At 40.3% G+C, this 23,376-nt stretch overlaps 1 protein-coding gene across 3 annotated transcripts in view; it reads left to right on the top strand.

Moving 5' to 3' along the window:
* The window catches only part of LOC125021677 (seizure protein 6 homolog), an 82,524-nt gene extending 76,778 nt beyond the window's left edge, over positions 1–5,746 (top strand). For 2 of the 3 annotated variants that reach the window (XM_047607808.1, XM_047607810.1), the window contains exons 11-16: positions 1,199–1,393; positions 1,924–2,115; positions 2,286–2,480; positions 2,753–2,791; positions 2,899–3,007; positions 3,097–3,893. In XM_047607808.1, coding sequence (XP_047463764.1) covers positions 1,199–1,393; positions 1,924–2,115; positions 2,286–2,480; positions 2,753–2,791; positions 2,899–3,007; positions 3,097–3,256 — 890 coding nt within the window. In that variant the 3' untranslated portion in view covers positions 3,257–3,893. The other variant, XM_047607809.1, reaches the window with a different exon arrangement.
* The last annotated feature ends 17,630 nt before the right edge of the window (positions 5,747–23,376 follow it).

Raw genomic sequence — 23,376 nt, forward strand, 5'->3', positions numbered from 1 at the left:
AAACTTCATCACAGAAGTTAATATTTAACTAAAATAGTGTAAACAGTGTTGAGTGTGATTTAACTTCCCTGGAAATACATGAGTGAATTAATCATCTAAACCTACCAAAAGTCTAATGTAAATAGAGGTCTTGTTTAATTGTATAAGTCTATATGTGCGCACATAGTTCTTATGACATATTCCCTGAAAAGCAGAGCTGCCATATCAGCCACTAGCTGTTGAGTTCTTGTCTGAAATACAACAGATATGAACAGAACGTCACCACCCTTCAGCACTGAACGCCGTCCAAGAATCCACCTAAACTCAGTGTAACACGTTAGGTGCTCACTGATACCTGCTGCCTCTTGCGTAGCGGTTGTGCTGCTCTAGCATGCAGCTACTTTTTTTTTTTTTTTAACAAAGCATGTATGTTTAAAGACTTAACTGCTGAGGTCAGAAAGATAGCAGATCTTTTCTGCTGAGGTGCTTGTGCGTAGCGGTTGCGATTTTTAATTTAGTTATAACTGCGCACAGTAGGTCTCTGGCTTTTTTGGGTCACTTTGAAAACGCCTGCATTGGAGCAGTGACATGATTCCATGAGTGTATTATATAGTGCAGCCTCATGTATGATAGACTGTCAACATTAAATTAACACTGACAAGAAAACAAAAAGTGGTAATATAAATGGTAAATATAAAATGTTAGTCACGCTATGTAGCATTTTTGTTCCTCTTTCTCTTTGCCTCTGTCTCCTGTCTCATCCCAGGTGCGCGGGATTAGGTAACAACAAACACAGAGACACAATAATAGGGGACACTTCAACATCAGCTGGTTTTGCCCAATGCTTTGTGTTCTTGGCTGTGTTTGATGCAGTTAGAGAAGCACAGACTGACTGGTGCCAAACCCCATGCTGCGTTCCTCCCAGCAAACATCACAAGCCTTTATTTACATTTTCCACCCCAACCGTTGCTGAGAGAACAGAACATTTTGCATTTTCCTATTCCTTCCCAGCAGAGGTTGTTGCATATTAATGCTTTGGTTTCCTTGACGATCCCCGTCATCCCATGATGATTTATATCCCGTATGAGGAATGAAAATTTTATTTGTTTATCATACGAGAAAATGAAATATTACAAGAATAGTTGCCAGCGAGTATCTTTCCCCGTCTTAATTTGCCATTTGCCTCTCTGTTCTTTCTTCTCTTCACGCCCGACAAAAGAGGTGCCAAGGAATGACACCTGTCCAGAGCTGCCAGAGATCACCAACGGCTGGAAAAGCACATCCCACCCTGACCTCATTCACGGCACCGTCATCACATACCAGTGCTACCCTGGATATGAGCTGGTAGGCTCGGAAATCCTCATGTGCCAGTGGGATCTCTCTTGGAGCGGCGATGTGCCAAAATGCGAGGAAGGTAAGAGAAAGCAGTCACCCGGGGACAGTGAGCGGGAGTCATCAGTCATACTGCATACTCTCAGAATCCTTTGGCAAAATGACGTGATTACGCGATAACATCCTCCCTGTTCGTCTAGTTTAGCACTGAATTGGTTAAATATTCTTTTATATCCTTGTTATTTATTAATTGGCGTGCGTGGCCTTCACGCAGTCTCTTAAGTTTGCTTGTTCACAATTTGTTTTTCATCTGTTTTCCTTTGTTAAAAAGTATTTTTTATTGCACTGCTTGTGGCAGTGACAACCAAATTGAGTGCAGCATTAGAGGCCGCGCGGCCATCCCAGCTCAGTCCAGCCACATCAGCTGATAGTTAATCGATAAACCGGCCCATGAGTTTCTAGCTCAGCCGAGGTGCCAGTTAGTGTTTTTTTTTTTTTTTTCTCTCTGCTGATGCAACACCAACACAGAGCTATACTGCTAAACATAACAGTTTCCCAAAACTTAAGTGGTGCTGACTAAATTACCACCCATTTGTTCTCGTGGCTCGGCAGTTATGACGTGTCGGGATCCTGGAAACGTGGAGCACAGTCGTAAAGTGATCGCTGGCAGCCGCTTCACCGTGGGATCCACCGTGCAGTTCATCTGTAACAAAGGCTACGTCCTGTCCGGCTCCAGCCTCCTCACCTGCTACAACAGGGATTCAGCCGCGCCCAAGTGGAGCGAGAGGCTGCCCAAATGCGTCCGTAAGTCACAAGGGTCATTAAAAACGCGCATTCAGTGACGTGGCATACGTCGCTGTGCGAGTGATCTCAGTGCGTTCAACCTTACCCCTAACCTGCTAAGAAAAACCACTGTTTCTACTGCTGACACGTATGCATGAAAGCATAATATAAGACTCCATCCTGATTTTCAGCTGAAAAGTACGAACCATGCAGGAACCCTGGGGCTGCCTCCACAAGCGTGCAGAGTTCTGAGAAGGCCTTTTACCAAGCAGGAGAGATGCTGACCTTCTCCTGCCATGCTGGCTATGAGCTACAGGGTGAGGCCACCATCTACTGTATTCCTGGACACCCATCACAGTGGAATAGCACTCCTCCTGCCTGCAGAGGTAAACTGGTTTTAAACATTACCGTGTTACATGCACTGTCCTTCCAAGTTGCTATAGATTTGTATTATGCATTAGTTTTGTTTCTACTTTCCGTTCAGTTTCAGTTGAAATTTTTATGTTTAACTTTTAGCTTTTTTATTATGATCTGAGGGTATTCGTCGAGGGCGAGATTTTTAAGATTTAAGTTCACACCGAAAAAACACTTGTTTTAGTTTTTATTTTATTCAACCAAAATCTCTGGTCCAAATACTGACCAAATATCGTCTTTGCAGAATCCACAAAACAGTATGTGAATGAACGCAGGCTAGATGGTGAGTCATGATTCGGCACACTGCAGCATCAACACACTGATATTTCTTTGTGGTGAATATTTTTTGCAGAAATAATACATGTTTCATGTTTTTTTTCCCCCTTCAAGTTGTTAATATGGATTATGACATGGAGGGAACCAATATCGCCCTTGCAGTTTTTATTCCAACTGCAATCATCTTGGTGGTCGTCCTTGGGATTTATGTCTACTTTGCAAAGTGAGTGATAACTTAAACTTTTTTCTATTTTATTTACAATCAAACGACCCTTCACATGTTGCTCTTTTGTCGCTCCTCTCTTTGCCCAGACTCCAAGGCAAGTCCATCAGAATGCCGACATCCTCGCCGCCGTATGACAACATGACAGAGGAGTCGGCCTTCGACAACCCGGTGTACGAGAGCGGAGTAAGTACGGAGGACGTGAGCATGCAAGACGTGGATTCTCAGAACACCAGTGTGCTGTCCTGATCCATCCCCATCTGGCTGCCATCATGTCGTCATTTCGTCACCTTCATCTTACCAGCAGAGGGCGCTCTCCACCTCATCTTTCACCACCATTCCAACCATCAGTAAGAGCTAGTGGTCCTAAACTGATGATGTGGCTCATACAGTTATGACAAAAGGACACCACTCTGGGTGCTGGGTTTCCATACTTCATCTGCATGGACGTGGATTGTGACATGTTGCTCTCGTCTCATTGTGGTATCTCTCACCCACTTTGCACACTGTCCTGTGCTGTCATGCGGTATGCTGCAACCCCCTGTGGAGTAAATGAATGTAAATTGCGCCAATCTGCAGAAGTGAAATGTTTCTGTGATGCTGTTCGTCTCAGTAGCCTCCGCAGATGTGACGGCGTCATAAAATACTGCACGTCGTCCAACATTATTAATCAGTCATACATAAAGTGCTGTTTTACTTTGAAAAACCTCTACAGCATTTGCCGTGTTGTCCTGCGCTCGCCAGCTGACTCACACGTCTCTTAAGATGCTGTACGTGCAGTATATGCACAGCAGAACCAATTACCACATGACCACAGGGCTATATGTGACTAGCCACTCTAAGTACGTCTTCTCTTGTTTATTGTTCTTTTTTTTCCCCTCTGCTCCTTCAGCACTGGCAGGCTCATTCTAGATACTAAATCCTGCCTGTATGTCACTTTGACTGAGCCGCAGAACAACCATGAGGTGAGAACTCATCGTACCGACCCCTCAGCCGTCTTCAGCCACGCTGAAGGGTTGTTCACTACCTGTCCTAACCTGCTGCACATTCTGACCTGCTGGAAACATTCATGAAAATACAGAAGTATATGTTGGAAAGGTTTTTTAAGCACAGCGTTGAGGCAGCCATGATACATGGTGGGACCTATAGAGAAATGCAAATTAAGTTCGTTTCATCATAAAAAATGAATAAGGGATAAAATAAAGTACAGTTTTTAACTTGGAAGTTGTCACTTGGACACACTGCATTTCTGTCAACATAACATTTCTGTCATGTTAACACTGATGTGCTGTCATACAGTGAGAATGTATGTCTAAAATATTTATTCACATGTAAATTTCTTCTCTTTTTATGTGTATTCCTATGTTTATTTTCTTATTATTTCAGGTTTAATAGAATTCCCGAAACCAATAAATAGTACTTGTAAATAAATTACATAAAAACTGCAAACATGTGTAAGAAGATGTAGATTTGTGTATATATGTCATGGGTTATCAGAAAGATGCGCAGTAGAAAAGATCCTGTAACGTTGTGTTAAAGTCTTTATTTGCGTTCATAAGCTCCATCATTCTCTGTCATCACCATTCAACTTTTAATTGACTGTTTGTCTGGTCTTTACAGGACAAATGAAAAAGATTAAGAGGGGTCCGTTAAGAGACCTCAAAGCAGGAAGTGCTCAAGCTTTGCCTTTTGGGACCCTCTCTGCACTGCTCATCTTTTCCTCCAGCCCCTTTTTCTTTCCCACAATTTCATTTTACTTTTCCCTCTACGTGTATCCCTGTAAATATGTCTTACGTCTTTCTTTCCACGGTCAAACCTGTGAATCTGTGGAACACCATGGTGATATTTTTATAAAGTAAATCGTTGATGACCGTTGGTGACTGTACGTTTTTTTTTTTTTCTCTCTCTTTTTCTTTTTGGATGCCCAGCGGCAATTAGAGATGGGGGGAAATGGTGCTTTGATTGCCATCGAGATGTGTCGGACAAAAATAACCCATCACCCCATTACACTTTGGAAAATTTGCCATCATTATTTTCTTTTTGTGTGTGGATCTGCTACTTGTAAATAAACTGCCTGTCCAATATGAGTGCCTCACGACTGACTATAACCTGAGAAAAACACTTGTGAAAATGTTTGTAAAACTAAACTTTTCGTTGAATTTTCATTTTGTATTTGTGCGCCTGGCGTTATTAGCGCTGCACAATGTTTTCACCCTTTTTTTCCCCGTCGTGCAGTTTCCCCTCAAGAAACAAATGATGCCGGATATTTTCCTACTCGCTGATGTGTGTTTCCGACTGCAGTTGGCCTCAGAGGATTTTCTCAGATATACTGTACAGGTGCACATTTTCATAATGGAACCCATCAGCTATGCATACCACTGTTCTTACTGTATGTCACACTGTAAAGTCTGCTTCAAAGGATAAGTAGCACCTAGTTTACTTGTATATATTCCAGAATGTGGTTGCACCTCAGCATTAGCAGAATCTGATATTACACCAATGGATCTGGCTAATAAACATCAGACTGAATCGTGCAGTGTGCAAAATAAATTCCCGTAAAAGATGGGAGTTTACTTAATGATCATCTTGTAAATGTGCACATGTCCTATGTGCAGATGATTTACATGCTAACAAATCTTTCTTTCGGCATCACTGCAGGTGCAACCACACCCAGGAAAACACATAATCAACTATCTATAATCCTCTGATTAATAATAAAATAAACTGTTGTTTAAAGTATTGTCACTGACTCTTTAGTGAGCAAACTGAGTTTCATCACACCTTACAACAAACACAAGGGAGAAAGCTCGGACAGTAACACAGCTACTCTTAAAATTCTAAGGATTGCAGAGCTTTCAAAAGCGCGGCAAGTCAAAATTAAGAAAAAAAAATTGATGTAATGAAAGCGATATCTTGGATATTTATCTAACAGCATTGTTTTTTTATCTAACGGAAGCATCTGTGTTTATATTCAGTTAAATCTAAGGAGCTCAGAAACATTAAATTGTTGTACAGTTGTTCTTGTTCACCTCTAGATGGCAGCATGGTACCAAGAAGGACAGTTATTATCCAGTTAATAGCTGATTATATTTTCAGTCAGACAAATGCAAAAGGCTAAATAAACATGGAGAAAGGAAAGGTTCAGAAATTGCTATCAGGGTGTGACTTGATAAACTGCATAACTGTAAGGAAGGTTTGTCCAGTCCTCGGTGTGTGTAGGTCTGTATAGAAATAGCACAATTCTACTTCCATGAGGTTACGTGCATTTCTTATACACCTTTCTGTTTGCTCTGTGAACACATTTGGGTTCGTCCACGTTCAGAGTCCCCCCGCTCTGGTTTGGCTCTAGCCTCTGCACTAATTAGCTTGACGGTTTCCATAAATGCTGATGAGTGGTCTCACTCAGCGTTTGCGCAATTGATTGGGGTTCATTGATTTTAGCACGTTAGACGTAAAAGAGGATGTCCAGATAACCGTTTCAAATGACCGGAGCTCACGTGGATCCATGTGTCTGTCAGGGAAATGAGGTAAATGAGAAGGAAATCAGTCAGTGTCACTTGACACCATATTACCGTATTACTAGTTATAATCTACTTCCACTGTGTTTGTATTAACATTAATTCTGGCAGTAAAACATCTCACAATGCCTTACCTTAACCTATCCAGTCAGAATATTATTAGACTCTCATTTCTTCCTGGTCCTCCAGTTTGATTTACATTGTGGTACATAACAGTATATCTACTACAATAATGTTTCGTTTATTTATTTTTTTGGTTCTTGTGCTGGGGTTTATGTGGGACCTGGCTTGTTTCACATGGAGGCAGTCACCCAGGATTTCAGCTGAGCTTTCACTCTTATGCAGAGGACACCGAGCAGCTTGAGCCATTAAAATGTAAATTTTCTGTGCAGTCTGAGGAAGAGGGGCACAGCTGAGATTCTACTCATGTATTCGATTTTCTCTTTATTTCGCCTGTCAGACACAAGAAGTAGTCACTGGAGACAGTTAATGCAATGCACTCACTTCTCCATGCACACAGACTCCAAACATGGTTGGTCACCACACACTTCTTAGTAGTAATTAGGCAGGGGTTAAGCAGAAAAATAACTTTTTTGTTTTGCCGATCCACATGGTGAACAAGAATATTATTTGCAGGGGGGTGGGGAGGTGAAGTAGGGCGCATCAGAGGAAAAGAACTTATTGAAACTAAACTGAAATTAATGTCAAGCATTTACAAAATTAATAGAAGTAGGTTGTTTAGGGGAGATTTTAGTCACTGCAGGGATTTATCATTGACACTCACTACCTACCAAGCAGCTCTCCCGAGTGTTCTTAACAAAGTTGAAGTAGTTTAGCCATAATCATAGTAGCAGCAATATATTTATGACGGTCAGGAGTCACGAGTTATGGATAGACAAGTGGCCGAGGAATTGTATTAAGCTTTATGAACCAGGGAAACCAGGATTCTTCTTCAGTATTTGTGTGCTTATCTCAGGCTGTGTAGTTTCTGCATACAATTATTAAAAATAACAGATTTATGTGAATTATATGCAAAAAATAAATAAATAAAGCAACAGCATGTCAATGCTAACAAAATCTGGAAAAATCCAAATTAGTCATTACGTCACCAGTTCAGATGTTCAAATGCCATTGTAGCTCTCATTAATGGGACATAGGAACGGATGCTTCACCTGGGAGATGCAATGTGGATTGGACATGTTCCTCAGTGGTTTTCTCCATTACTACAGGTTTGTTTAATTCCTTTTCCCTGGAAACACACAAGGAACATGTGCCTCTCCTGTTAGATATTGACATGACATCAGTTTCACTTGTGCTACACGGTATGCATGTGTTAGACACCAAGTCTTCAATATCAAATTATTGCATCTAAGTCAGAGCTATCAGTGATATTTAGGAAGAGATTCTCCAGTTCTGAAGAATAGTTTTTAATATTCCAAATAGAAGATCACGATGCATGATGGTAACACTGGTAACAACCCGATGGATTTATGTTTGACGAGATTGCTTTGTTTGGCGAAAATTGAAATGTGCCTGCAGAAACAGAAGTGAATTCTTAAGCAGTTGAAGGTTGCAATCGCCTAAAACAGTCGAAACCTAAATTATTTATGAACAGCTTAATAGATTCTGTAGATTTCCAAATATTTTTTTCCTGTAGGAGACAGATTCATTTAGTGACAAATTGATGACAATGTTAAAGTCACAACCTATTTTGAATAGGTAACAGAATGGAAGTTTGAGAGAGATGTAAAAGAGTTCTTAAATTTGGGTCATAAATACTGTCAGTTGTCACAAGGCGTTTATGGATATGTTGTTATAATTTACTGAAAATACTTCTTTGAACTGGTTGCAATCTTTTTTTAAGATAGATTACACAATGTTGTTGAGTTATGTGCCACTGTGGGGAATGTATAAAAGAACATGTACTGTAGCTTGGATTTGGTCCAAAATGTCATCTGGTTAGCTCATCAGTCTTCCATGTTGAATGTTTAGTTGCACTGACCTGAGTAAAGGGAAGAAAAGATATTAAATACTATAGCAATTAATCAACCAAAATTTATGGGTTGTGAAATGCAATAAAATGTATTGCATAGTACTTTACTGTAGTTAGAATCAGCCAAGAGAATGACGCTTTTGTCATAAAATGCGTTATTTCGTTATGTTACCAGCAGGTGGCAATCTACCACCAAATCATCTTAGGAGCTGGCCATGTATCAAGTGCATCATGAAGACCATCTTCAACACTTAATACTCCCATAGTGCACTATGGGAAGGCTGTGAATGGTTCACAATTAAACTAAAATGCTCTGCTCACAATCCAATGGAGACCAGGACATGGCAATTAACCCACTAATACAGCAGACCATTAGACCTCCCTCTATGTGCCAGCAGTCCCAGGGCATGCACTACACTTACTGCTGGGCTGAGGGGTACGTGTTACGAAAGATAGTTTAATGTAATGACCCATTCAAAGAGTCTAGTGTACAGTATGCACTGAGCTGTGTCAGGACAATTCAGCAGCAGCCCAGTAAAACACAGAAGAGGGTGCAGTGGATTGTCATTTATAGCAAGGAATGCAAAAAATGAATCAATTTCAGTGTTCAGTTAATGTATTACGGTGTGGTTGAAAAGATGCTCTGAAACAATAACTATCACACGGACGTCTTTGATTTACTAGTTGTTCCTTTCTACTGATTTAACCACATAACAGATTAGCTATGTTCCTTTCATTACTTCAGCCAGGAAATAAAAGTAAATATTCCTTTCTCACGGGTGCTGCTTTACATTTGAAGCTTAATCGGATTTATTGGAGCTTTGATGGTTTACCTTGAGGCTCCTTTCATTTTTATTCCTGTGTTTTAGCTGAGATTGACAGGCAGTTTTTCTTCCCTAAAGCGTGATTCTATTAATCTGACGAATGTGTTATTATGTGCATTAGAAGGAGAAAATAGCAGCTCGGTGATGGAGCCGGGGCATGTTTACGCGATCTCACCTTTTAGTGGAGGAGAAATGAAGGTTGGTGCCAAGGTTGGCTGCTCAACCGAGGTGAGCCTCACGACACTGACCTCATCCTGCCTTTTGTCTTTAAAGCCTCAAACTTTGCGTAGCCTCTTCATGGGATTTTGTTTCAGTCAGTAAAATTTAATTACAAGAAAATGCATGAAAACTTCACTGACTGACGGCTGATGCTGAAATGTAGAAATGCAACATAATATAACGTGGATAAAAAAAAAAATGATATATCGTTCATATTTACTTTTGTCTCTGTTTCTTGTACATCTGGCAAATTTTGCAAACTTTTTGTTTATACTATTTTATTTTTCTAGTTTTCATTTTTATTTTTCTAGTTTTTATTTATTTTTTTATATTTATTTTACTATCTTACATCTGTTTTTCTTTTTACTAGTGGTCCTCAAGAGTGTTTTTTTTTATGCGCAACTGAGTTGTTGTGACCAAGGCATTTCCCTTGTGGATCAATAAAGTCTAAGTCTAAAAGCACACCATGCAGGTAGTATTGGCAATTTTAGGTTTGGTACAGTTAGGGGTGTTTTTGTTTGTTTGTTTGTTTGTTTGTTTGTTTTTTAATTTCATGTCATTTTACAACCCAGTGAATGACCTACCTTGCAAAAATGAAAGGGTAAGCCTTACACTGGTTACATCTTAGAGCTAGTTTTTGCTCCAGACCCCAGTGAGCGATGACTGATGAAGGAGGCAGCCATGTCACATCGTGCAGAATGCGCGCACTGTCTCTGTTATTACAAACTGCAGCCTCAGGAAGCCATTTTGCACAAAACAAAGGGCAAACCCCCTGCACGCCTCTGGTGTTGCTTGATGTGGCAAGATGCCAAATCTCACTCTCCAGCATACGTAGGGGGTCTGGGTTTCCCTAATGCCCTCAGATCACTGAAACTCATGAAAACAAAGGAGAGCTTGAATTAGACCTACGAAGTCTAGACCCGCTGATGGCAAACATCATCTTAAAAGAGACCCACTGGAAATTCTAAACTGAAGTTAATAGTTAAATAATGTCTAATACAGTTTCATTGTTTTTCGGGGAACAAGAAAATTCAATTGCGTTTCAAGATGTTTATCTGCAAGTAACTGGTGGCAATCGGGGCGTCGCTGAAAGGAACACAAATCTTGCCCTTTTTTACTTGCACAGTGGAAGTGGTTTGTTTACTTGCAAGGATCACTTGATGATTAAAGTTTAATGATGTAAAGCTAGCATAAAGGTCCCGATGATGAATGGATATACAGGGGTGACAAATGACGCAGTCTGCAAACTGATATGTGCATGCTCGTGTGCAGGAACTGCAGGCAAAGGTTTTGGTGACAGAAGGTCCAAGTCGTATCCACCAATCACTTTAGAGCAGACTTTGGTTGCATGCAGGTAAACAGAGCAAAAGAGGCAGAACGCTCTGTCATACCCTGTGGGCAAGTGAGCTAACATGTAGTTTCTGTCAGGAAAGTGCCTTAAACAAGGCCTTTATCTCCTCCGCTTACAGGCAGCCATAGATGCTATCGCTTAACTTCAACTCCATTGGCACGTCTGTAGACAATAATTGGAACGTGAAACAAGCCATCTTGGCCTTGATATGCATTGTCTGTTCCTCGGACTTCCGTTGGCTACAGCTGAAGTCCCAAACCACTGGGCTAAGTAGTCAGACAATAGCAGAGATTCCCAGATTGTAGGTTGTTAGACTGGGAAACAAGACAACTCAGCGTAGTGGATCTCCTCAGGCACTCGCTGGCTTACAGCTCCAGATGGTACACCTGAAGCATGAAGGAGGCAATGCACAAAGCTTAATGTAGGAAGGAATGAGTGGATGACTGCATGGCTGAATGGATGCTTAGAAGACTCCAAAGGAGGCGTGATGGTGATAATGATGGACGAGGTAGGCTGAGAAGTTGAGACAAACAACGTAAGATGGATGAATCATAAGAATGCGAGTCTGATACCACCGTTATCTCTAAGTACAATTTTATATTTTGTGGACTCGCCATTAAACCAAAGAGAAAATGAAAAATTGAGTGGTTTTGAACGTAGACTAGAAAGCTGATTTAAAGGTAAACGCAAAATCCCTGAGTCCGCTTGCTTGTGCATGAGGAGAAAGGCTCAGACTGTCTCTCCTCTATGCTCTGTGTGGAGTATGCGTGTGCATGTGTAGGTGCACGTGTAGGTGTCTGCGTGTGTCCCAGGCAGAGAAATCACATCGACGCATTATCTCAGAGCAAGATAGAAGATGTTTTCCTTCCAGGATGCTGGGCGGGTTTGAGATTGAGGGGTCTGAACAGAGAGGGGACAAAAGCGAGCGAGCCAGAGGGCGGAGGGGAGTGGATGAGCTGGTGAGATGATAATGCAGCATGACACTTCTGAAATGAATCCCTGGTTACCATGGTGAAGGAGCAGAACGGGACAGTCTCTCAGGAGCCTCAAATAAAGCCAGCTGTAAATGATGTTTGATTAGTATTTAGATCATGTTCCCGTTCAGCAGAAACATTTTGTCAGCTGTTTGTGCTCCAGCACCTCCGATTCTGCTCAGTCCTCACCAGTATACATGAATCCTTATGAGTGCATCCTATGCGGATAGATGTGATCTATACAAATTCATTGATTAGCTAAGCATCACCACTGTATGTTTAGAGAGATTCTGTAGGAGGGCGCTCATTAGGGGCGAAACGCTGCACTGTTGTTTTTTAATGCAATCCATCATTAAACAGGACCATGCAGTGTTTTATGATTGTTAATACTTAGTGATTTAAATGCTTTTGAAAACATATAGCTAAAAAATGTGTCGCCATTTCTATCATTGTTACATTTAAGTGTGTTTGAGTGTCTGTCAAGTTTTATTCTTATTACCGGAAAGTTAATCTTTAAATCCCATGTGGACTTCCTTGAATCTGTCCTGCACAGCGCACATATGCATCGGGACGACATCGCAGGTAATCCGTCCTATATGCAAATTTGCAGCAGACACACTCTTGTTTGCTTGAAGCTTAAAAGAATGGAAGGCCGCTGTGTACCGCACAGCAAATACGGAGTTGGGAGTCCAGGGCTGTCCTGTTTACTTACGCAACTAAGCATATTAAGTGGATTATGTTGAATTTATTTGACAACCAGCTGGGACATTTTATATGTAAATGCATTGCTGTGAAAGGGAGAATAAATATAGAAATTTGACTATTTGCATATAGGGAGAGGGCGCACTGGAGGTCGTATGAAGCAATTAATTAAAAGCAGAGAGATTTTTTGCAGGTGAGAAATAATCACAATGAATTTCAGATCTGTTTTAGCAATAAGCAATATCCCAGTATTTTTAAGTTGATTGTTCGTATCTTCCCGTTGAACTGAGATAAATTTAAGGGTAGGTAGAATATGCTGTATGTAGTATACTCCATAGACAGTTTGACCCATGTCCAAACAGCTTGGTTTCTTTGCTCTGCTGCCTTTGCACTTCTCTGTTTTCTTCTGTCAGCCATGCCAGCGATGGACTGCTTACCACACTGGAACTAATCACATCTGACTGCTATCTGTCTCCATCAATTACACACTAGGTGCCTCGTGCCCTCCTGCCACCACGCAGTGAAAAAGATCCTACGATGCATCTGTGGCAGCTTTTTTTTGTGTGTGTGCGTGTGTGTGTGTGTGGACTTTTCGTGGACTTTAAGGTAAAACTGGTGGTTTCATTTCTTCACTTGCTTAGTTTCATTGAATGCATTTGGAGAGGAGGGACGCGGGAGCGGAGGTGTCAGGCCGCCGGGACATGCTGGGAAGGTCGGTAACCGGGCTAACAGAGATCGACTATCACTCACTCACGCTTCTGTCAGTCAGTACGACAGTTATCAGCTTTCTTGACCTGCTTTGGACTGCTGGGGAAAACACAAATTGAGAAAATGCAAATTGGAAGAGCATGCAAACACAGGTCAGGAGGGCTCCGGTGATCACGGGATATAGCTCTCATGTAGCTCCCGTCTAAGAAAGACATTTCTGTGTAATACCACGACTTACTACTGTACTACTGTACTGTGCTAATCACTAGTGAGATTAATACCAATTCTCACTGATAGTCAAATCATTTCTGTAATGAATGTAGATGATATTATTAATCTAGAAGTCCTTATTCAACTAAAAAACACTGTTTCATGCAATCCATATTTTAAACATAATTTACTCATGATTGTTCTCCTCAATTCTTCCTCTCTTCCTTCCTTTCTTATAGTAAATTTGATCCTCTCTTGTCCCCTATCCATCCTGGACATCATTCCTCTTCTTCATTGTCACCTCTTTTTCTCGCTCACTGTCCCTCCCATGTATGGGCGACGCCTGACGGAGACGGATGGCTCAGCCACAGCTTAAAGGTGACTGCCTCGCTCCATGTTCCCACACGCGCTGGATCATTGGAATCCATCATGGGCAGTGGCACCGGCCTCCGCACAGACAGATCACACGGAAGAAACAACAACAGACGGGGAAGACAGCAGAGAAGATGCCAGGACTAAATATGCTGAGAAGGAACTCATCGGACTGGACAAGGCAGCAGTAAAATGAAACGCACAGACTGGCTGAAGATCTTCACCTGGGGTCACACAAGAGTGTTTGGGGGGGAGCAGGAATGTGCATGAGGGACATTTATCATTATTGGCTCGTACCCCCATCCCTTGCTGAGCCCGACGTCCCTCCTGCCGTTGACATAAATCATGATTTCTCCATAATGGCCCCCCTTTCTGCCATGGAGGAGAAGAATGTGCAGCTCATATCGATTTCAGCCTCTCGTCGCCGTTCCTCCACATTTCGCCGCTGTATAGTGATGCATAATCATTATCAACCATTATTGATTTGGAATTTGTGGCATGCCAGGTAAAGTTTGTGTTTACACAGCTTAATTTGGATGCATGAGGCACTAAGAGGAGTAAACAATACTGAGTTAGCAGAGCCGGTGGACAGTCATCTTTTTGGTTATATTTGTTGGGGCTAATACCATGTTAAATAAATACATAAAAAAAAAAAAAAAAAAATGTTTAAGCGAGTACATTAAATTTGGCTTCAAACTCCAGATCCGGAAACTCTGTTCTTCAGATTCAATATATTAATATATTAAAACAAACTAAAATAGGATTAAAAAAAAATCTTGAATTTTTCAGCAACATTTGTAAAGTAAAAAATTAAAAGAATAGGACCAGAACAGAGGAAAATACTTACAGCAGGTGGATGAGTAACAAAATGTGGACAAAGAGGAGACTTGAGTGAACAAAGCAGGTACTTAAAGATGAATAACTCCATTGTTGATTTAAAGTTCAGGTTCACTTGTAAAGTCCTCTACCTTTTGGCAATATAAGCATAAAATAAACACGCATTATGTCTTCATATTGTCCAGGATTTCTAAGTTACAAAGGATGAATAAGTTACAAAGAGCTACCTTCACAAATAAGAATCAAAATCAGCACCTGGATCATTAAAAGTCATGCATATTTCATTTGGGATCTTTTTATAATTAAACATTAAACTTTAATATGTTCTTTAATATGTTAACCAGGAGGGACTACAAGACTATATTTTAACAGTGTCTTGATTAATCACTCAGCAAATGCATTTTGAAATTATCCTATAATTAGTCATTTTATGATCAGTTATGCCTGAATATACACGAGCAAGAGCTGGAATGAATTTTCCATTGAAAAATTGTGATTCTTTATCAACAAATGTGTCATATAAAAAAAAAAAAAAAAAAAAAAAAACATAAACTCAAAAAGGATGGCCGCACTCACTTGTTTCTGTTTTGCAGATGCAGTACTCCCTCTGTATACGGTCAAAGGAGCCAACTGCTATCTCACGCTCGGATGTGTTTTACTAGACGTCCTGTTAATGAGCCATTCATAATGCCTGAAGAACTTAACAGAGGCCTGATTTGTGAATACTCATTCATCCCCCTGTGCCAGCTTCACACTGTGTATATGCAATTCCAAAGCCATTTGTAAAACAGCAATGTAATATAAGCGTGTCAGCCTATTAGGCAAAAAGTCTAGCTGCGTCCATTTGGAAAGCAATGTCTAAATATTAATTAACTCTGGTTATGGATTCCCCTTTACTTCCTTAATGACAGTGTTATTTTTGTGTTGGCTGGTAAAGTAATTTCCTGTCCATTCTCCTTCTTTTTCCTTCCTTGCCGTAAACGTCTCAGCCTGTACACATTACACACACTGCAATATGACTGATGTCAAGCGATATGTATTAATATTATCTATATATAGATGAGACAACTTGCAATTTGTCATAAAAAAAATGATATATAATCCAGCTTGTTTTTTTTCACATAATGGGAAATAACTTTGTATCACAATGTGTTGTATTGCCACACTACTAAACACCCCTAGATTTTAGAGGGAATTTATACCTTTGATCCATTTGATTTATTTAACGGCCCATGACTCCTCACCAATAGACTTTTGTGTCTTTGCAGACCCCTCAACGAGCTACTGTTCTGCTACTGCATAGCATGTTAACTGCTGTGTCTCCATATCCCCTCCTCCTTCTTGAGTGTCTCTGGCCTAGAGTTGTGCATTTCTGACCTGAGGAGCTCCATAGTGCACCTGTTGTCGTAGCCTCATCAACCTGCCCAGTCTTCATGGCCTGCAGTTATCCTCTCCTACCTGAATGAACAATTTTCCAACCTGCCTTATATTCTCAAACTGTCATGTAACATCATTCAGCTATGACTTGTATCTATGTTTGCTTTAGTCAGATGGGTCCCTCCACATGAGCTGGGTTCTGCTCAAAGTTTTTCCTTGTCGCCTTCAGGCTTGTGCTGGAGGTTTCAGGATGGATTTTATAAAGTGTTATGAGAAAATTTGTGTTGTTATTGCTGCTATATAAATAAAATTGAAGTTGAATTGAAATGGTAATTCTACCGAGTAGCTATTTCTACTGTAAAAACTACTACTGCTACAGTAAAAGGTAAAATTCTCAACACATTAACTTTTGTATTACATATAAAATTAAAAACCTAAAATAACTAAGTGCATAAATTAATAGAACTTCTTTTTTTTTCTTCACAATCTTGACTAATACACCTGTGTAGTAATACAGTATTAACAGTCTGTTAACATCGTTCACAGCAGTCTGGGATGGGAGTTAATTCTCTCAGTAGAAGAAAGACTCTAAAGATGTAGAAGATGAGCTTTGACAGGCTTAGTTGATGATACCCCGCCTATATGAGTGGATTAAGTATGAAGCCCATACATATAGAGCCTAAATAAATGATAGCAGGGTTAATTGCAGTCTTCTAGGCTTTAGTTAATGGACTGTATAGCACTAATGATAAAGCATGAGTTCTGCACTGAGCTCCCTCCAAGAGTCTTTAGGTTTGATGCCCCAGATCACCACCCTGCTCTAGCTACCAGAATCAGGAGGAAAATACTTTTTCTTTGATAATTAGCATAGTTATTAGACATCCTGCCAGGAATATTATTATAACAGTGGAGTGTATCCAAAGCTTTGAGCACTGTCGTTATGGGTCGATTCCAGTGCTTCAGGGAGTCCATCATTTTCACTGCGGTGTTAACTACTGGAAGAGAGTGTTTTCTGAAAAACATACACTCAGTCCTCTGTCTGAGACGCATAGGTGTTTTCTCCAATAACAAACGAAAATAATAAACAGCTCATCCTACAATGACCCATTTTCAGATGCAAACGCAAACGTCTGCCATTAATCAATCTGTTAAAGACCAACACAAAATGACACCAGCATATATATTGGGTTTCGCATAAGAGGTAATAAGTATGATAAAGCTTCAGGAAAGTGGATCACATGTCCTGTAACATGTCTGTGAATGTTCTCAGTCATCCAGGTCATAGTAATCAAAAAGGCTTTTTTTTTTTTTTTTTTTTTTTTTTTTTTTTAAATAGGCTATTGGACTTTCAGAGTTTTGTGAAGACTACTTGAATGGGCAGCAAAACCTCCTCTCAAAACTCCAGTTGCCTGTTTTTTAAACGCCTTTTGCATGTCCTGTAAACCATTGCTGCAGTTCCAGCTGTTATGAAATGATTAAATCATATCATAGCAGAATGAAACCATTACTTTAATCCTGCAATGCGATATTAGCTCTGTGTAAAACTTAAAAGAGGTAGAGGGGCTTTGAAAAGATTTATTAAATAATAAATATGAAGATGCATATAAAAGAGGTAAAAAGCAAGGGAACAATACAATTCAGTGTGCACAATGTAATGAAAACAGAGATAATGGGATGTTTTTTTTTTTCCTGAACAACTTGCATATATTAAACTAATTATGTATCATAAAGAAAGACATATACATGTCCCTGTTGTCAGAAGACACTGGCTTAAGAGATATTAGAAACCAAGCATGCACTACTTGTGAATCCAGTCTGTGTTGGAGACAAAGGCCACTGGAGGGAGACGAGGTGAGGATAAGCCCAGAGATGAATGATGGACTGAAACTGGCAAGCTTGGCTTCTTATCCCACACAGATATACATGACCACTACAAAGTCATTCAGTGCAAATCAATAATGCTTTGCACACATTGTGCAGTGTTCTCACATATTATTTAAACCCCTGACATTACACATTCACCGACCAGTTCATGTGGAAGACCGGTGAAAACTAATGCATTCTAATTAGTGGAACAATCACGATTAATCGCACAAAAAAAAAAAAAAAACGCGATTAATCACGATTGAAAAATGCAATACAACTGGATGATCATTTTGGAGGACGTTATTTGTGGTGCTGTTAAACTGGAATGAATTAAAAGTATCTAATGTGGTCCACTGACAAAATTTTTATATTTGGGTTGTCAGTATAATAGAAACATACATTATACATTTCAGCAGCGCTACAAGCACAGTCGAATCAGCAGCTCTCTCAGATGCCATAACATTCATGACAATAAGATTCAGGGCAGGACTGTTACATTAGAATGCATTTTATTTCACCGCTGTCCCTAATGAACTGGTAAGTGAGTGCATAATCGACATGCACTGTTGAAAATCTCGAGCAGCATTTACATGTGTGTTCACTCTTTGTGACGATTAGGAGGAGGGCTTTCCTTGGCAGAAAGAAGTGGATCATAATCACATCAGAGAATATCAACAGAGTAATGAATACCATTACATCAGACGTCCAGCCAGAGACCTCAGCAAGCCCTGCACTCCGCTCTCATTATGGTTGCAGTGTTTAGTGGGAATGGTAATCAGCCGGACGCTCACATTACACATGTTTCCTCACTGAGGTCAGAGAGCCACTTTGCAAGTGTAATTGTCGTAATTGCACTGTACCTGGGTGAAGTGCCACGGAAATATGAGACTCTTGAAATGAAGAGCTCTCACTGATGGGGAGAAACTTCCCCTGTGATTTTGTACAGTGCACAGCATGCATGCTTACCTACCAGAAATTAATAGGGAAGCGGAAAAATCTGGATTAACGTAAAACGCAATATTGGGGAGACATTGAGAAGTTTGGAAAAAAACTGTTGTTATTCAGTAATTATTAAAGTCAACTCTAAAAGCTAAACGCGATGCTTTGGGTAGACCTTGAAAAGACCTTAATACTACATGGCAAACTTTGAACACCCAAAACGTGCCTGATACAGTTAAGAAAATAAGTAGACCATCTAAGTACCGAATCTGTCGAAGTAGTTCAATCACACAGAAGAATGGGAGATGGGAGGTGTTAGTACAGTAAATGGAGGGGTTATTATGGCAGATTGTGGAGGCTAAAGCCTGTTGCCTCTCCACCTGTTCCGTGTGCTGTTTTATAGCGCCCAGAAAGCCTCCTCACCTCTAATGGCAGTTTACAGAACGTTTACCCACAACCGCAAGTGTCATAATTTGCTCTAACTACTTCAATTATGCCATTTCTTTTTCTTTCTTTTTTGGGGGGGTGGGGGGAGGGGGCCAGTATATTAAAAGGGAACAACAATATCTCTCATTATAACTTCTATTCGTTGCTGAACAAAGGCCCGCGGTTGAATTGTTGCTTGCCAGTAAATTTCACCCCTAAAGCAAAAGGTGTCTCCAATTTGGTGTGTGTAAACAAAAAAGCGGGGCAAATCTTTTGCTCCTCCCGACAAAAGCTGCACACAAGGAACGGACAAAAGCCAACTACATGAACACTGATTATTACCAGTATGCTGTCAACAGTCGTGCGAAAGGTCATTTTTAAAGGGTTAAAGTCTCAGTTGCTTGTTGGGAAAAGGCAGGAATGTGTTATTGTTTAACTTGGGGAAATAATCATAATTCACCATGAAATTAAGTCGACAATAGTGCATTCTTTTGTTTGTTTAATTTAAATGGACATATGTTTGTGTCACTGACTGACTGGAGTTACAAAAATGCACCCTTTACTACTTGTTATTTGAGTGTTTCCATCCAGATCAATTTACTGCTCTCTTCTTTTCTAATCTCTTCTGTGGCTCATATCGTAAGTTACGTTTGTCACTGACAGCAGGGAAGCTCTCAGCCTCTAATGCTGGATAAACAAACAAGCATGAGGGGCTTGATTGCTTCATGATTTAATTACATTTTGATGGTTAGCTTCAAGCACAAGAATAACCAACAGGCTACGTTGCTGTCGGTGTCATGCACATGAGTCGGACTTGATTTGATAAATATTCTGATGCTGCTTCTTCCATTGTAGGACTATGCATAAGAATTATCTCTTATCCCCCAGCAAAAATGTCATGTCTATTTTCAAGAAATTACAGCAAAAGGATATAAGAAGATTATTGATTACTGATACTTCTAGGCATAATATAGAGAAGTATGTAGAATTTTATGGACAAAAACATGTCTTTTAGCTATTGTTTTGAATGAAAAACTAGACCTGAGTTGCTTTTCATGCGCGCAGTGCCGCATGTATTAGTTCTGATGCTGACCTTTGGGCTGTGAATATGAGTCCCACATGGTCTCTGTGCACTGGTGTGAATGAATGGACAATACTGAGCTGCTCTGGCAGGCTTGTTTCTGATAAACCGGTGGTCTCCCAAAGGCACTTGAAATGAGCCTGACTTCATTTACATGATAGTATTGCCACAACGTCTCTGCGAGCATGCTGGGGTCAACGCAGCGCACTGTGGCATTAGAAGGAGGCACGTGGTGGTGGTGGTGGGAGTAAGTGTGGGAGGGGAAACTTGCACACCCTGAGGAATACAAACAACACGAAACATTCACAATGCCCTGTGTCTGAGAGGAGAAGATATGATGCAGAGTGCTTTACAAAGACATATTTAACACGAACAAAGCACTTCCCTTTAGAGTGTCTTTAAATATAAGGGAGGGAGAAGATTTTTACCCACTCTTATTGGCAACCTTTCATTCAATTGGAAAAAAGATGAATAAGATGCACACATTGATTCAAACATTGTGCAGAAAGAATGTATTTGTCAGATCAATCATTTACATTAATATTTTCATATTCTTCAAATTATCAAAGACTCTCAATCTGATTGAAAGTCTCCCCCCAACTGCAGAGTCTTGGGGTAGCCAAGACAAGTGTGTGATGGCAGGAAAATAAATATATAAATATGTATAGCATATTGTAGATCATTTATCGTCACATTAAATCAGTTTTATCAGTTAAATAAAATACATTCATGATGTAGAGAGATTCACAGTCTACTCATCTGGGTGAAACCTTAGTTAGAGCTCCAAACAAACACAACATTTTCTTTCAAAGTTAAGCTTGCTCGATTTTCTTCTTAATATAACTAAGTGCCCGCAATGTAGAAAGAAATTGTATCATTACAACGTGAAATACCCTCTTCCTTCATCTGCAAATCGATCCAGTCAGAGCAGCCTGATCTGTCCGGACAGGGCCTGAAATCAAAGGCCCCCATTTTCTGAATCTAATCAGTTCTTCGTGATGAAAATTTTTACTGACAATAGTGCTCGCTGTTTTTCCTCAATAGACCTGCATTTAATTTGCAGATTTGTGTGTGTGAGCACATGCGCGACATATCTCGCGCCACATGCTGGGAGCCATGCGACTCTGCTCTGCACCTCGTACTTAACGGCACAGAGGATCAGGCCTCCGACAGACTGAGTAACACCCATGACGAGCGGGGGGCCTTTATGGACTTTCTTGATCCCTCATTCTCTTTCTATTTGCCTTCCCCTCCTCCTGCCATGACAGCACAATTAACCATCAGACACACAATAGGGGCACATGTCCCCACAGCAGCGGCTACTCCCTCAGACCTGTACATCCTAATAAGGATTAGGCAAGAAGTTAACAATGAATGAAGAAGTCCTTCAGGAGCCTCTAATTCTATTCTGCTCTGTGTCACTTCTCATCTGAGGCCATTCACAACTGTGTGTTTGAACATAAGGTATAATCCTCTTACATATCAAAGGTGGACAAATCATATTCATTTAGACATTGCTTCCCCACGCCCAAGGGCACACTATGCACTCGACACAGAGCATCAACGTGACCATCTGCTCCACTTTCTCACCTGCTTCTGACTGATGACCCAGTGCTCCTTCACTAACACTTCTCCATCATTTCATTTTGTGTATTTTTATTTTTCATTTTTAGCATTGCACAAAAGAAAAAAACACTACAGTTTGCAAAAAAAATATATATATATATATTTAATGGGGGAGGAACAATAAATAAAGTACTTGTGTTTATATATCTTGTAGACGCTGTCCATGGCTGTTCTGGTGACGTAGGATTACCCTTGTTTAAGTTATTATTAAATTAGGAAAGGCCATTAACTGTGAGTTTCAAAATTAATGTATATCTGTATTTCTTTGTGTTAAACAAAAGGTTGCAACTTAGTCTTTGGGCATGAGGTTTGATGTGCTCTTTCAATTGGGCCTTTCAGGAGGTTGAGTTTTTTGCAATTTTAAGTTTGTAAATCAGCTTTGGATGTTTTGTTCTGCTATTTTACAACTCTGAGTATATGTTCTGATGTTAACACTTAGAATGATTGGCTGTTCCTACAATTTGGGAATCTAAAAAAAATCATCTGCTTTGACATCAGAGGAATATCTATAAAAGTCAGAACATTGGCAAAATTCCTCTTCTCTTCACCCTTGTTATATGTGTCCACTTGTGCATCTAACTTCAATTCCACTTGAATTTTATCAACCTTCTGCCGGCCTCTCAAGGAGATAGCATACACACTCTGACACGAATTAGCCCCAGATTGACTGATACTGGTTCACCCAGGGGAATTCACGTTCAAAGGAGTCCCTAGCTTCTCTCATCCTTCGCTCTTCCCTTTTCTGTCTCATTGCTGCCTCCGGTTGGTTTTCCCGTCCTTGTCACTCACCTGTCCGCGAGGCATCAAGCTCCCCCTTTGTCGGACGGATAGGTGCTCGCAATGTCTGATGGAGTAATTTGCAACAATTGTACAAAACATGACTGATGAGAAAAATGTCATCCAAGGCAGCGGAAAATATAACAAGCTCTCGGTGATGGAGAAGGCCCATTTCCATTCATCATGAGTACTGACAGATGGTCCCAGTTCTCATTTTCCATCTTTCTGTACTACGTCCCTCAGCTCATTAATGCTCCACATCCTCTACAGGTTGATTTATTCTCTACTTGAAGTCAGTGTAAGTCCTGCTCCCACTTGAGAAAATGAACTGTGCATTAGTGTTGGTCCAATCCTAAATGTGACTAGAGAAAGAACACTGTAGTATGTGTACAAAATCAATATTTAGTAGTGCACAAGCCTTTTTCCCCTTCTTCAGTAATATGCAACTAATGATCTCCAAGATATCCAATGATGTGCTCATTCAAAAGATTAAAATATACATTTAACTGACAGTGGTGAAGGCCAAGAGCTACCAAATCTGCCTTTCCTTAAATGCTTTGCATTAAATG

The sequence above is a fragment of the Mugil cephalus genome, chromosome 15 (genome assembly GCF_022458985.1).
Source record: "Mugil cephalus isolate CIBA_MC_2020 chromosome 15, CIBA_Mcephalus_1.1, whole genome shotgun sequence".
NCBI classification, from domain to species: Eukaryota; Metazoa; Chordata; class Actinopteri; order Mugiliformes; family Mugilidae; genus Mugil; species Mugil cephalus.